Source organism: Populus euphratica, unplaced genomic scaffold, assembly GCF_000495115.2.
Source record: "Populus euphratica unplaced genomic scaffold, PopEup_1.0 scaffold158.1, whole genome shotgun sequence".
In the NCBI taxonomy this organism is placed as follows: Eukaryota; Viridiplantae; Streptophyta; class Magnoliopsida; order Malpighiales; family Salicaceae; genus Populus; species Populus euphratica.
The window spans coordinates 54,374-69,146 of record NW_011499913.1 but is presented as its reverse complement, the minus strand read 5'-3'; the positions used below and the strand labels follow the sequence as shown (position 1 = coordinate 69,146).

Below are 14,773 nucleotides of genomic sequence, written 5' to 3'. Positions count from 1 at the left end.
CTTTTTTTTTTTTTTTTTTTTTTTTTGACAGTGGCCTGGCTGGTCAACTTTTGCTATCATATCTAAATAAAAAATTGTCTTCTATAATTGTATAATATCAAGTACTGATTTTCTTGATTAATTAATTGGGACACACCCGTGTTGAATGAATTGATTTGTTTTTATATTTTAAAAATATTTTTAAAAAATTAAAATTTTTAATTTATTTTTTAGATCATTTTATTAGATTGATATAAAAAATAATTTTTTAAAAATAAAAAATAATTTTAATTTTTTTAAATAAAAAATATTTTAAAAAACAACCACAGTTATATTTTTAAATATTCCCTTATCTTATCTGGTGTGAATTAAAAAGATGTTTAGAAATATGGTATAAATTGCAATTTAAAATAATTTTTATTTGAGAATATATTAAAATAATAATTTTTATTAAAAAAAAATTATTTTTAACATAGCACGTAAAAATATTTAAAAAATATAAAACTTTAATTTTAAAATAAAAATTATTAAATTTTTATGCAACTTAATATCAACAGCGTTTTTAAAAATTGTTATTAGGATACCATGATGACAAAACTGAAAATTCAGCACAAGTATTGCATCATGACAATAATTTTAGTTATTTTATGAGTAAATTTTTCTTCAAGAAACTAAAAGTTGACTTTTCATGATAAGATAGTTGCGTTTTGATTTTCAACTTCTCAACATTCAACTTTTTCCTTGACTTCCACACCACCTCTCTAATTTACTCAAGTACTAAAAAATGCAATTTCAATGTCTCTAGCAAGAAGGATTGCCATCCAGCATTATTTCATCAAGCATGCTCATTTTTTACTCCAGCACTAAAGAATAAAGTTGATTTTAACTATTCAATTCAAGAAAATCTATGATTTAAATATACTATACTTGCAACATTGAGAAATAAATATAGGAAATAGAGAAAAATATAAAAAAATAATTTTTTATGTGGATATATATTCTTGTCATTTTCCATAGAATTGAGTATAATTTTCTCTTTTCTTATTGAGTCAATTATTTTAAACACTAGTAATTATGGAGAAAGTTTTGTGGTGGTTAAGAAATAATAAGTGATATTCTATTAATTAATTTTTATATTAAAAAAACACAAAAAGAATTATATAACCAACTAAAAGTGATGAGAATATCTACATCTATGATTTTACCCTTTTATTTCTCTTTATTATTATTATTATTATTATTATTATTTTTAGAGTATACATATAAAGTAACTAATAGCATGAAACTAGTTATTCTCTAGACATCATAAAATTTCTCGTATTTATAACTCAATTTCTTATGCATCTATCTACAGGAAAACTCGAAATCTGTCTTCTTTTTTTTTGGGGTGAAAAATCCGAGTCTTCTTTCAATTCGAAATTTAATCTAGGTTTTTCCTCAGCCACGCTATTCCATTTGGGCATCCGTGTTCTTCAACTGTCTAGATAACATAAATTTGGAGACCAAACTCGTGAAAACCATATCCCCACCTATCTTTCGTTTTCTTTGTCGTAGACAATGTATAGTAATACATGATTACATGGAATGTTCCATGATCACCTTTCGAGTATAGTTTTAAAACCCGGCCCGGCCCGGTGGTTTTAAAACCCGGCCTGGCCCGGCGGGTTGACCCGGGACCCAGCCGACCCGGGGCTGGAACCGGGCCGGGTTAATGAAAAAATAAGATAAGTTATGACCCGGCGTGACCCGGCCGACCCGGAAACCCGGACGACCCGGCAAAACCCGGTCAAAAACCTGGTGGTAACCCGTTGACTTTTATTTTTTTTATTAAAACGACGTCGTTTTGAATTTTTTAAAAAATAGAAATTGACCCGGCCGACCCGTTCGATCCGGTCAAAACCCGGTGACCCGGTCAAAACCCGGAACCCGGGTCTTGGACCAGGTCAGCCACCGGGCCGGGTTTAAAAACTATGATACATGGAATGTTCCATGATCACCTTTCGTTTGCATGGAAGTCACAAAGCTGGTCCAAGTTAAAGCCTGGATTTGGGAAAGATTATGACCTTTGAACATAAACGTCTGCCTTGCAAAAAGGAATTCAACTTCCCTAACATCGTGTTCAAACTCCAATCTTTCTGGCGAGAAATCAACAAAATCATATGTCAAAGAACTGACCGGGGACATTTATATCTTGGTTGCAAGGGATTGTGTGGTGCTATTAAATGCTTGTTGGGCCGATTGCAATAGAACAATCTCTTAAAGTCGATGAGGGCATGAGTTGTATGCTCTTACAAGCCATTTAGTAAAAGAAGAACTCTGCGCACTTGAAGGAAGGTTAGCAAAGTGCAATGAAAAGTAGAAATTTATGGCTGATTGAAAGAAAACGCTCTCCTTTTCTTTCTTGAAGTGTAGAGATAAGGTGATAGAACTTGAAGGAAGGAAAACACCATCTCTTGATCTCATTCTCGATTCTTTTACGCCAGGAAAAACATGGTGAAAAGTGGTCACATAAATAAACTTGAAGCCCCATGATTCTAGGTCCATAATTATATCTTGACCCAGCTAGCTCAGTCATATTTGAGTCCAATCTCTGCATCTGGGCTTTATTCGATGGGGCGAAGATTTTCCAATCTCAGAGACTACAAAACGGAGACATGACTTGGCAAGGGGGCAGTAAAAAATGTTCGATGCCAACAACAAACATGATTTTGTTACAATTAAAAAAAAAAAATCATTTTTCAGATAAAAATAACATGTTACATTTTTCAGAAACCCCCAGCAAAGTCACGGAAGCGGAAACAGCAGCAAGCAGAGAGTTTCCAGCAGTAGGTCGGTGCCGGAAGTCCTTTCGGGAGGTGGGTTTTAGCTCCTGCAAGGCGGCTAGAAGAGTCATTTTTCTTGGGGAAACTGGACATGAAAAAAGAGAGAGTTTCCTGCAAGGAAAAGGAGAACCGATTTAAGAGGCTTTATATGCTGCAGAAACAGCCTTGAAGACAGAAACTCAACCTTCTGTTTAGGAAAATTATTTCTGCCAGTCTTGTTTCCGCTTCCTTGTGCTTGAACTTCCAAGAAAATAAAGTAATGGAGGGTTAATATGCTCAAGTAGCTCGGTTTCTTAAAATGTCTTGAGCTCAACGTACTCTAATGGTCTTGAAAGTTGTTGTCCTTTGGGTAAACAGGCCTGAGCCAGTAATGGTGGTTTACAAAGAGTAAAGTGAAATACGAATGGGTTTTATTTTTCCTATATCTTAAATGACTCTCTGAAGAACCGAGTTAAATAAATGCAACCTAATAATTTGTTCAAGATTTAGGTTTTTTTTTTTTTTGGTGCTGATCATCACCTGGATACTCCAAATTAACCACAAGGCATTGTTTTAGTGGCCAGGAAAGCTTGATTACTCTCTTGATTTTTTTAGATTAAAATCTTAATACTAGCACTAGAGAATTTAATTAAATTTGATCAAGATATTGTATAAAAAATAAATTATTGTAATGAAGTTAGTGCATGGGGAGAATTAATCTTAGCTGTTATCTGCCTTGAAAAATCAAGAATAAGTGAAGTCCAATTATCAACAATTAATTTCAGCTGTTAGCTGATGTATAAAGTTATGGGACGTTGAAACAATGGCATAGTCAATAAATGTCTCTTGGGTATTGTAGTGTATAATATTTATTAAAAGTATTTTTTATTTAAAAATATATTAAAATAAGTTTTATTTTATTTTTGATATAAACTCACTAAAACCTTCTTAAAACATTTTAAAAGCATTCATTTAGTTTTTTTTTAAGTCAAATATATTTTCAAAGACCTTTACAATATGTATAGATATGACCGATTTTGAGAGTCCAATCAACTTAATTTATATAACCGCGTTGTTAATACGAAAGTTGTCAAGGCTCATAACTCGACTCCTACAATGAGCTCGAGTCATAATCTATTAATTTGTCAAAATCTGACCGCTATCTCAAAAAACTTCATGCTAAGACAAAATTTCAAACACAAAACAAACATACATTTTCTAACAAAGTGCTTATTTCTTCACGGAAGAAAACAAAGCATGTGAAGGGATGGAGCTTTCACCCCTCTCATTTGGATAAAAAAAACAAAAAGGAGAAAAAAGTATTGTTGTTAAATCCAACCCAACTAGATGAGTTAATATAATGATTTATCAACTTGATTGTCGACTTGAAATCAAGTTGACCTGAAATCGGTTAAAAGTTTAATTTAATCTAACTCGATTGATCGATTTAACACGAGTACATGTTTTTAATTTGTTTTTCTCAAAACCACGTGTTTTAAATTGATATAAACTTGCTAGAACTCATGATACGAAGCTGAGGCTAGGTCACGGAGAGGGCTACTCCTCTGAATACCCCATTAATTGTATTATTTAAAAAAAAAAACTGTACAAAGTAATGGTCTCATTTCTGTGACCGACAAGGCCAATAACAAGATGGCAAACTTTTTCACAAGGAAGCTTTGATGATGGTGATATCATTAACACATCCAAACCATACAATTCCCATCCCCATCTTCAAGACCCCACCAATCATCATGTCTAACCTAATTAAACCGTTGTGGCCATCATCGCACCTAATTTAAATTTCTGCCACAGGTCATATACCCTATGATATACTCAGAGAGAGGATCTTTTGGCAAAAACATATTTGGTACAGGAGGTAGGTGAAGGGATGTTCGGTACAATGATAAATGTGTTATGTTTTCTCTACCCCCTCCTTTCTATAGCTAAACTTTAACTTAATATTCTCTTTTTTCTGTTTCCGAGGTTAGCACTTCAGCCTGTCTTGTCTACCCTTCCTTGTGTTTGAGCTTCCAACAAACTGAAGTAATGGAGGGGGACGGCATAGAAGAAGGGCTGGAATCAGCAACAAGCCCTCTACTTCTCGGAGATAAGAGCATCGGCAATACAACAACCAGCAACCAGCACTCCATCACTCCCGTTCTTGTCTTCAGCACCTTTGTTGCTCTCTGTGGTTCCCTCAGCTATGGATGTTCTGTAAGTATGTGTATATATATATATACACGTAGTAGTGGCAAGGTCTGGATTTATTTAGTTTTGTTTATGATCGCTTGATCGGTATTAGCAAAAAACTTAATATATAGTTTTTTTTCCTGCCATATTCCTGTTCTTATTATTTACCTATTAAGTTAACTTTCAGAGAAAAATCCAAGTTCCAACAATCACCACGAATTAATGTAATTCTAGTCCAAAGCTAAATTACTCTCTTCAGAACTGAGATTTTAGCAACATTTATCCTTCATATTGGGTTTAAAAAACGAAGATTAAAGTCTAAACCTTAGATTAGCTAGCATGTCTCTTTGCTTAGCATTTTTTTTATTTGCAAGTGCCCCACATGACGTACGTTTGCTATAGATGTAGCCACGTTGGGTTGGATGAGATAGGCCATGAGTACTTCAAGTGTGGTACCGTACATTTTGCCAATGAGCATACTGTTCCATAGCTGATCTTGATATTCTCTTTTCTCGTGGGATAGTGACTCAATCGGTATTGTTGTAATTTATGTTTTTTAATCACTCGACCACATGAGAAAAGAAAAAACCTATTTTGTAGTTAAATAACTCTTGCCTTTTATATTGATTTATGTAATTGCATTTTAATTTTTGATTTTATGAAAGCTAAGATGAATTATTTTTCATTTATGAAAACCTGGATTTCATTTATTATGCAGCAAAAATCAATGCCACATCAGTTCTAATAAACACATTTTTAAACTTACCTTTTAAATTCATAATTAAAAAATGTTTTCTCAAAACCTAATTCTTTTTAATCACAACAATAAAAACTGTTACAATGCTAAATACACACGCAAAAGAACATGAAGGAAAATTTGATTTATTTTTCAAAACAACTTGCAACAGCAGACGGGAGGTCCAATACCGCAGTATAGAAACAAACATTAACTTTATTATTATCAAATGCAGTTTTTATCTTATTGATTTGATTTTCCTCGTTACCTTTTACGTTGACTTCGATGGAATTTCTTGTCAGGTGGGTTACTCATCGCCTGCTGAGTCTGGAATAAGGGAAGATTTAGGCCTCTCTGTTGCAGCAGTAAGTACAAATCATGCTAATATATCTACTTCCCTTCACTTTCTAGCTGGTTAATAATGCTCAACTTAAAGAATTTCCATCCTATTTAGCAAGAGTACGGGTGTGCACAGCCATTTCATCGCGTGTGATGACATGTGCGGTCATGTTTGATGTCTAATTTTAACATTGTTTTTACGAGTGTGATTATCTCTTCCTTTTTTTTACTATATTATAATCAAAATATAATTTTAATAATTTTTATTATTGATCAAAAATAAAAAATTACTTTAAACTATATATTTTGATACTAATTGTTGGAAAATTTATTCAGTGATATTTTAATAATTGATTATTTAAGACTTAGCACACTAATATAATATTTAACGTGTTTCGATAAATTATCTGTATCCATGAGAGAAGCCATTATTATTAGGAGCGAAGCCAGGTGCATTTTACAGGGGAGGTCAAAATTAATATAATAATATATATTATTAAAAAACTTTTTTTATTTAAATTAAAAACTATTAAATAATAGAAAATTTTAAAATGTTTTGCAGAGCTCGAGCCCTGCTTGCCCTCCCCTGTTTCAACCCCTGATTATTATATATAGGAAGAGAAAAAGATTTTACAATAATGAAGGAGTAGGAATCATTCATTGTACTTGACTCCCATCACTCATCTTCTTTCTTAGTAGTGCTGCAATGACAGCCACTGTTTGCTACTCTTGACAACTCACTCTCTCCTATAATTTTCACATTTCTGGCTCCACACTCTCTTTCACTCTCTCTCATCTTGTGTTGCTCTCTTAGTGCTTAATTATAGGCAAAGAATGATGTCACTAGGTCTAGCTCATCTTCAATGATAGTGATGCCAAAGTTGACATGGGTTGATACACTTGTTAATGGTTCGTGCAGTTTTTTTGACATTTGCAGCTGTCATCAACAACCCATAATTATAGCCTTTAACTGTGATGTTTTGAATTAAATAAGTGGGAAAAGACAATAAAGCCCCTAGAGGATTAAAAGCGAGTATAAATAAATAAGGATATTGTGGTAATTGAATAAATATAATAAGTATAAATAGAAAAAAAAAGAAGAACAGACCTGCAAATTTTGAGAGAGAGTCGGCAGGAGTGAAGGAGGGAAGAAGAAGAAGAGAAAAGAGGGAAATTAGAAGAGAAATAGAAAGAAATTGAAGAAAATAAGTTAAAAGGGTAAGATTTATACTTTAATGTGTATTATATGTTTTCTTTAGCTTTAAATTTTGATAAATGTTAGAGTTTTGAAGATTATGTTTTGGTTGATTGATGAATTAATTTGAATGTTATAGGGTTGATTGTTGTGAGTAATTGATTATTTAGTTAATTATGGAAGATTGTGATAATTTTAAGTTATGAATTGTGTAAATGATGAATTTTGAGTTAGAAATTTGAAAATAACAGTAGGTAATCAGTGGAAATTCTGGGTTTAAGGTTGAAGATGATAAAATTTCAGTTTGGTCCCTTAATTTGTGAAAATTATAGTTTAGTTCCTAAACTTTGGAAGATGACAAATTGGTCGAGCATAATTAGAGATTCTGGACAAAAATGAGAATGAATTATGGATATAGTTCCACTGTAATCTTGAGTTTGTGATATTTTTAGTTTGGTCCATCAATTTGACAAAAATTACAATTTGACCCTTAAAAATATGATAAATTTCAGATTAGTCCCTAACTATAATATTAGCTTTTGAAGATTGATTTAATGAATAATTGAGAGTTATTTAGTGAATTATTACCAATTTTATTATTTTTATTATTATGAATTAGATTTTGGAAAAACTATTAAATTTTAGGTTTTTGAGAAAATTGACTAGTTAGTTAAAAAATATAAAAGGGTAATAGAATACACTCTTAGTTAAGTGTATTAAATAGGTTAAATTTTCTTTCGAGTTGTTCTTAAATATGTCTTCTTTGTATTCAAATAATCTTGATATTCTACCGGTAGGACGTTAGTAGGATTTTTTTCGGTGTCTACTTTTAACTTTTATTTGCTTTTGAGTCAAATAAGTAGATAACTTTTCATATGCATGAGAAACATTATAAATATTTGATTTGTTAATATGAATTGGATCATGCTTCTTGATAATATATATATTGATTATTATCCTTGTTATAATAAAGTATGGTTAATTGTTGAATTTGAATTCTTGATATGAACCAATATATATTTTGAATTGACTTTTGAATTGATAGCTACTCATTTGATTAATGTCATGAGTTGAGCCTTGAGATATTAATATGTCTGTTTGAGTATGATTATGAACCTATGATATATCAGTCAGAATACCCATGCTAACAAGGTATTGTTAGTCTTTGTGCACATCGTATTTGAACCGTAATTGGTCGGGGAAGTCACTAACCTGTGTGGACTGATCATCCCACAGTACGGAGCTTCATGCTCAGTATATTTTAATTTTCTGACGAACTTTACCTTATGATATTCTTGTTATGGCCTATTTGAGGAACCTTACTATAAGAACTTAAAGCCAATTGTATATATATGTCTTATTGTTGTATTACTTTGTGTGTGTATATTGAACATTATTTATTCATTAAGTTGTTGAACTCACACTCTCATTATTTGTCCTTTTCAAGTTTATAGCTTGATAGCAAGTCACTTTTGTTGGACCTTCCGAACCTGTTTTTTATTGAAATTTGTAACTTCTTTTTTTGTCTAGTTAGTGCTCCAAAACTATAAATTTATATAAACTCTTATATTAAGACAATCAAATTGTATTATAAAAAGTTAATTTTGTTATTAATGCCGCGTTGAACTTTGATTGAGTTATGAGAAGTTTGTATGTAAATTTGGATTCCTATAGGTATGAAACCTTAAAGGAAAACCTTAATTATGTGCAGGTTATGGATTTGGGATTCAGGTCATGATAATAAACACCTTCTTCTAAAATAAGGGTGTAAATGCTAATACATAAATGACAATATCCTAACAGACCATGAGTGTCAATCTTTGCAAACTTAACTTTCGATTTCTATGGTAGCTTTTTGTTAATGTTTTAAAGAATTTCCAATCCTATTTATTAAGAACAAACATAGCCATGTAACAACTCGAAACTAGAAAATATTGATGTTTACGTGACCGTTAATTACATGCGTATAATATTGGGAATAAATTCAATTATTATATATACTTGCTTACAAATGAAATGTTACCATGAATTAATGGAAGTGCACTCTCAAATTGTGCATATAATCATGCATTTCACTCTCAAATTGTGCATATAATCATGTATTTCGTTTGAAGTCATTCTTATTAGTGCTCGGTTAGAATTTCTCACTTTTTTTTTTTTTTGATAATCCGGGGATTAGAATTTCTTACTTGTTAGCACACGATCTATGCCCTGCTTGATGGTTTTTTTGGTCTTTCTATACAAATTGCAGTACTCTGTTTTTGGTTCGATAGTGACAATAGGAGGGATGATAGGTGCAATTTTAAGTGGGGAGATGGCAGATCTCGTCGGTCGAAGAGGAGTAATTTCCTTAACAAAATTACTTGCCCTTAAAATTTAAACTGTAGGAGATTTATCTTATTATGCCCTCAATTATTTTCAGCTAATTCGTTGTAATTTTCGTCAAGCAGACGATGTGGACATGCCAGATAATTTGCATGGCAGGCTGGCTTGCAATAGCATTTGCTAAGGTTTCTACTATTTCCTCTCTTCGCCCTCTTCTGTCTTTCTATCTCAATCACATAATACATGGAACCAACTGGTGTTGAATTCTTGTTTAAAGAAAGCTTGGTGTCTGGACATTGGAAGATTCTTAGTCGGAGTTGCAATTGGGATTCTTACTTACGTGGTAACTACACAAGCTTCCATTTCACCTGTATTCGATCATCGTGTCTTTGCTGCATGTTATGGAGTCTGCATTTTGTGTAACAGGTGCCTGTATATATTTCAGAAATTACTCCTAAGAATCTCAGGGGACGATTTACCTCAGCCAGTCAGGTAAAATGAAGTTTTTGAAAATAATGAAAATCAAATCAATGATTTTGCTCCTAATAGACCCTTAAATTTTATTTTGATTTTTGTGTATAGTTGTTAGTATATTGTGGCTTTGCAGTGACGTATTTTGTTGGAAGTATTGCAAGCTGGCGTGTCTTGTCTCTTTTAGGTAACTTTTCTCATCATCTATCTTTCTGAGATTAAAGCAACGCTAGCTTGTACTATAGTATTGATTGGGTTATTGTGATCTCATTTTCAGCTACTATTCCAAGCTTAGTGCAAATTGTATGTTTATTTTTCGTCCCGGAGTCTCCAAGATGGCTGGTGAGTCCAATGTATGATATTGATGCTACTGTTGTTATACACGGAGAGGTTCCATCTCGAGGCGAAATTGAAGCCTAAATTCTTCAAAAGGCAAAACTCGGCCGTGAAAAGGAGTTTGAAGCTTCTTTGCAACGTCTTAGGGGAACAAATTCAGATATTTCTGAAGAAGCAGTTGATATCAGAGTAATTTTCAGCTTCATATATATCTCAAGAAAAAGTAGCTGCAGGATTTCGAAATTGTAATCAAGTTTTCAGCAAGGTTATTAAACCCAGCCCGGTGAGGTTGGGCGGGTTGACCTTGGTGAATCTAAATTATATCATTTCAATTTATTTTATTTTTAAATCAAACCTCTTGGGCCGTGATTAATAACTTTGGTTTTTGAGTTCCATAACAAGAGATGACATTTGGTTCTTATAGGATGCTATAGAAATTTTGAAACAGACCTCAGCTGAAACTAGAACCTTAGAGTTGTTCCAGAGGAGATATGCTTATGCAGTTATTGTAAGTCTTGAATAAGATATCTACTTTATATACGTAAATATAAAAATTATCTTCATTTTTTTGTCTAATTACATGTTTAATCTGAATTCGCCAAATGGCTTAGGTTGGAGTAGGGCTGATATTTCTACAAACATTTGGAGGAAGTATTGCAGTGTCATATTATCTTGGCACCATATTTGCTAAAGCTAGTATGTCTCTTCTGATTGAAATATAAACATGAACCCTTGTATTAACCTGCAATATTGTGGAAAAGGAAGACGTAAAGTTGATTTTTGTGTGGTTTTCCACAGATGTTTCAACCTCTTCTGGACCTATAATTTTTGCTCTTTTACAGGTAGATACATGAATTTATTTTGTTTATTTTTCTCTGTTTATATCTTAATGACAGTAACTATTCTATTGCAGATTCCAACATCTGTTGCAACTGTACTCTTAATGGATTTATTTGGAAGACGGACACTTCTTATGGTTAGAACTCACAAGGGCACCGATTTACTTTAATTTTGATGAAGCTGATCATCAAGGTGGTAACCAAATCTACCAACATATTTTGCAGGTTTCAGCAACCACATCATGCTTATGCGTGTTCCTTGTAGGATTATCGTTTTGCTTGCAGGTAATTTGACCTGAAAATGGTTAAGCACATTTCCTTTCATAAGCTTTTTTTTTCTATATATGTTTTTGCATAATGCATCCTTCTTCCTTGTTTTTAATGAGCAGGAATCCCACAACCTGAAAGAGCTCACCCCAATATTGACTTTGGTTGGCATATTGGTATTTAATCTAGCCTGGATAATTACCAAAAATTCATAGTTTTTTCTATAAACAATTCAAATCCCATCTTTAATTAATGAACATGAGTTCATACTTGAGTACCTGTATTGATTTGTTCTGCTTTTATTCTGAGCAAATTTTCCTTCCAAGTAACACATAAATGTGCTTACTGATTAATTAATTAATTCTACGAACAGGGTTTTGGCTGCGGTTTTGCCATAGGCATGTCAGGAATACCTTGGGTTATAATGGCAGAGGTACTTGGTGCCCGTTTGTCTATGCAGTAATGCCGTGTTTCAAACTGCGTTTGGCTTGGAAAAACATCATTTTCTTATGCTTTTTCAAGCCAAATATAGTTTAAACCGAGTAGACAAACGTAACCTTAGGCTTAAACTTTTATATGTATGTATTTATAACAGAAAACTGATTGGAAAGAAAAAAAAAAGGGTTTATAAGTTGAACTTAAGCATGCGTTTTCACTGCAGATATTTCCTCTAAATGTTAAGGCATTAGCAGGAAGCCTCGTGGTTTTAACCAGCTGGGCTAGTTCTTGGGTTGTGACATACACATTTAATTTTATGCTGGAGTGGAGTTCAGCTGGTGAGTTATCCCCTTCCCCTTCTCACCGCCACATCCACGCACAAATTGCTCAATATTTTTTCATTAATATTCTGTGCTGGATATTTCTTGCAGGGACATTCTTCATCTTCAGTGGAATGTGTGCTTTAACTATTTTATTCGTGTGGAAGTTGGTGCCAGAGACGAAGGGAAGAACATTAGAAGAAATACAATCAACATTAATCACTCAGATCCCTGGACAAAACTCGGTGATAGCGAAAACATAAAGATGGTGTTTAGCTTAACGACACTGTTTTAATGAGTATATTAATTTTTTCTTTGATTTTCTTAATGAACATGAATTTATGCAACAATTTTCTTTTAAGATTATTGTATGTTTTTAATTTATGGTTTTAAAATGAATAGTGAATTACATATATTGTAATCCATTTTGTACCCTCCACGAGAATAAAATTAAATAATAAATAATTAAAAAAAACTGAACAGTGTTGTTTTTGACACTGTTCCTTTTCCTACGCATGATGCTAGAGCTCCACGCCCCCTATTTGGAGAACTCACCCGATGTGCCCTGCAAAGCCATGCCCGTTGGAGACTTCACCCGATGTTCCCCTGCTCCCATGCACAGCGAGGCCTTCCCCGCTCCTCTTTTTGCCTATAAATACTGCTATTAGTAGCTGTAGAAGGAGGGGGGGCGTTGTTTTTTGAAAGAGAAGAATTGTAACCTCTCTCTCTGGTGTCTTTCTCCATCGTTTGAAACAACACTGCCATCAGAAACCACCCACCTTGCCCTTAGAACCGCCGCTGGGAAGAAGAAGTAGAGAAGCAAGGTGATTGAACAAGGAGAAGACATAATGTAAACGCGGCAGAGAAAAGGAAAAACAACCATAGTTAGCCGCAACAACGCCACCAGGAACAGAGCACGTCCTCTCCACCACCACCAGCTGTCACTGTCTTCCTAGTCAACAACAACACAGTTGGAAGTAGAAGGAGAAAGGGAAACAGAGGAGAACAGAGTTGAAGAGGAAAGTAGAGAAGAAAAGGAAGAAAGGCTGAACACCGCACTCCAAAGGCCAACCACCATCTTAGCCATCCTTCGGTCAGCAACCGCCACCAATACCTCCACGAAACCGCTGCAGAAAAGGAAGAACATTGTTGACAAAGGAAACAAAAGCAACAAAGAGAAGCAGCAACGCTGAACAGAAAGGAAGAGGAGAATAGTAAACTCTCTTCCTGGTCTCTTTCTCTCCACCGTATGAAATAGCACCATTTCCGCCATAAGATGCAGAACGTGAGCAATTCACGTTCTGCAGCAAATGAAATATAATTAGGTGGTTACTGTGTGGAGCACAGTAACCACCTAATTATAATTCACTAGTTACTATGCGCGATTACCATGCGGAAATATAATTAGGTAGTTACTGTGTGGAGCACAGTAACCACCTAATTATAATTCACTGGTTACTATGCTAAGTAACCAGCAACCAATACATCGGTTATTTCGGGCTGGAATATTAGCCCAGCGCATGGGTTGGGCTGAGACCAGCCTTGTAAAAAAGGGGCCCATTATATGTTGGGCTGATTTCGGCCCAGTTTCCTTTTGGGCAGGGTCTGGCCCATCCAGAAAATTTTCTTCAAAGAATCTGTGATTTTTCATAATTTTGTTATTGTATTTTGATCAATATCAATTTGTATTTTTATATTGTAAAGATACAAATTCAGTATTAAAATACCCGGTTTTCATTAAGACATTAAAAAAATATAAAAATAAAAATGTTTTGTTTTCATGCATACGGTCTAGTCTCTCCAATATATAGATATATGTAAATCATCACATTATATTTTAATACAACAAAGAAAATTTCAAAAAATATATGTATTAGCATGCGTTTTAGCTTTAATAACTGGTTTATTCAAGCCATGAGAACTAAGTCAATATTTCAAAAATTACAAAAAATTATTTTGTTTTCTTTTAATATTTGAAGTTACGATCTTATACGTAAGATGTATTCTGGATATTAAATTCTTTTGTTAACGTCAGAATTACCTAATAAGATAAGAAGGATCTCCTTATCGAGGAAGATTTTTTCTTAAACCATACCAACAACTAGAAAACATGATAAAATCTTAGATTTTATCAGACAATAAAACAATGCAGCTTACCTTAGGTAGGGTGTATTTGAGGTGCTAATACCTTCTCTTTACACAACTAGTCCCCGTACTTGATTTCTGAGACCAGTTAGGGTTCCTAGTGACCAAAATATTAGGTGGCGACTTCCAATCTATTTTCCACCAATAAAAGACAATATTTTCTTATCCCTCTATATTTTCCAGATAGATATTACAACATTTTCCAGATAAAAGTGGAAAACTCGCCGCGACGCCGCACACGTGTGACAACATACAATAAATTGGTGGAATTATGAGCATTTAGCCTTGATTCTAGAACTTGATATAAAATGAATGAACTAAATAATATTTTATAAGTATCTATCCTTAAAAAAAAAAAGAATTAAAATAAAAGATATTTTTGTATGTTT

The 14,773-nt window shown here is 33.4% G+C and overlaps 1 protein-coding gene across 2 annotated transcripts; it reads left to right on the top strand.

The window, feature by feature from the left end:
* Positions 1 to 4,698: 4,698 nt before the first annotated feature.
* On the top strand, positions 4,699 to 14,662 carry LOC105134149 (sugar transporter ERD6-like 3). Of its 2 annotated transcripts, XR_843941.1 has the most exons (19): positions 4,699 to 4,997; positions 6,012 to 6,074; positions 9,495 to 9,584; positions 9,694 to 9,753; positions 9,846 to 9,911; positions 9,995 to 10,060; positions 10,151 to 10,226; positions 10,317 to 10,381; positions 10,472 to 10,564; positions 10,800 to 10,883; positions 10,987 to 11,071; positions 11,174 to 11,217; positions 11,289 to 11,351; positions 11,440 to 11,499; positions 11,604 to 11,657; positions 11,855 to 11,914; positions 12,143 to 12,257; positions 12,351 to 12,649; positions 14,635 to 14,662. XR_843941.1 is itself a non-coding variant. In XM_011038448.1 (18 exons), the coding sequence occupies exons 1-18, from the start codon at positions 4,830 to 4,832 to the stop codon at positions 12,500 to 12,502; spliced, it is 1,464 nt and encodes a 487-aa protein (XP_011036750.1). In that variant the 5' UTR covers positions 4,699 to 4,829; the 3' UTR covers positions 12,503 to 12,652. The 2 variants fall into 2 exon arrangements, 1 of the variants encoding a protein (XP_011036750.1); XM_011038448.1 differs by lacking the exon at positions 14,635 to 14,662 and having other exon boundaries at positions 12,351 to 12,652.
* Positions 14,663 to 14,773: the final 111 nt, after the last annotated feature.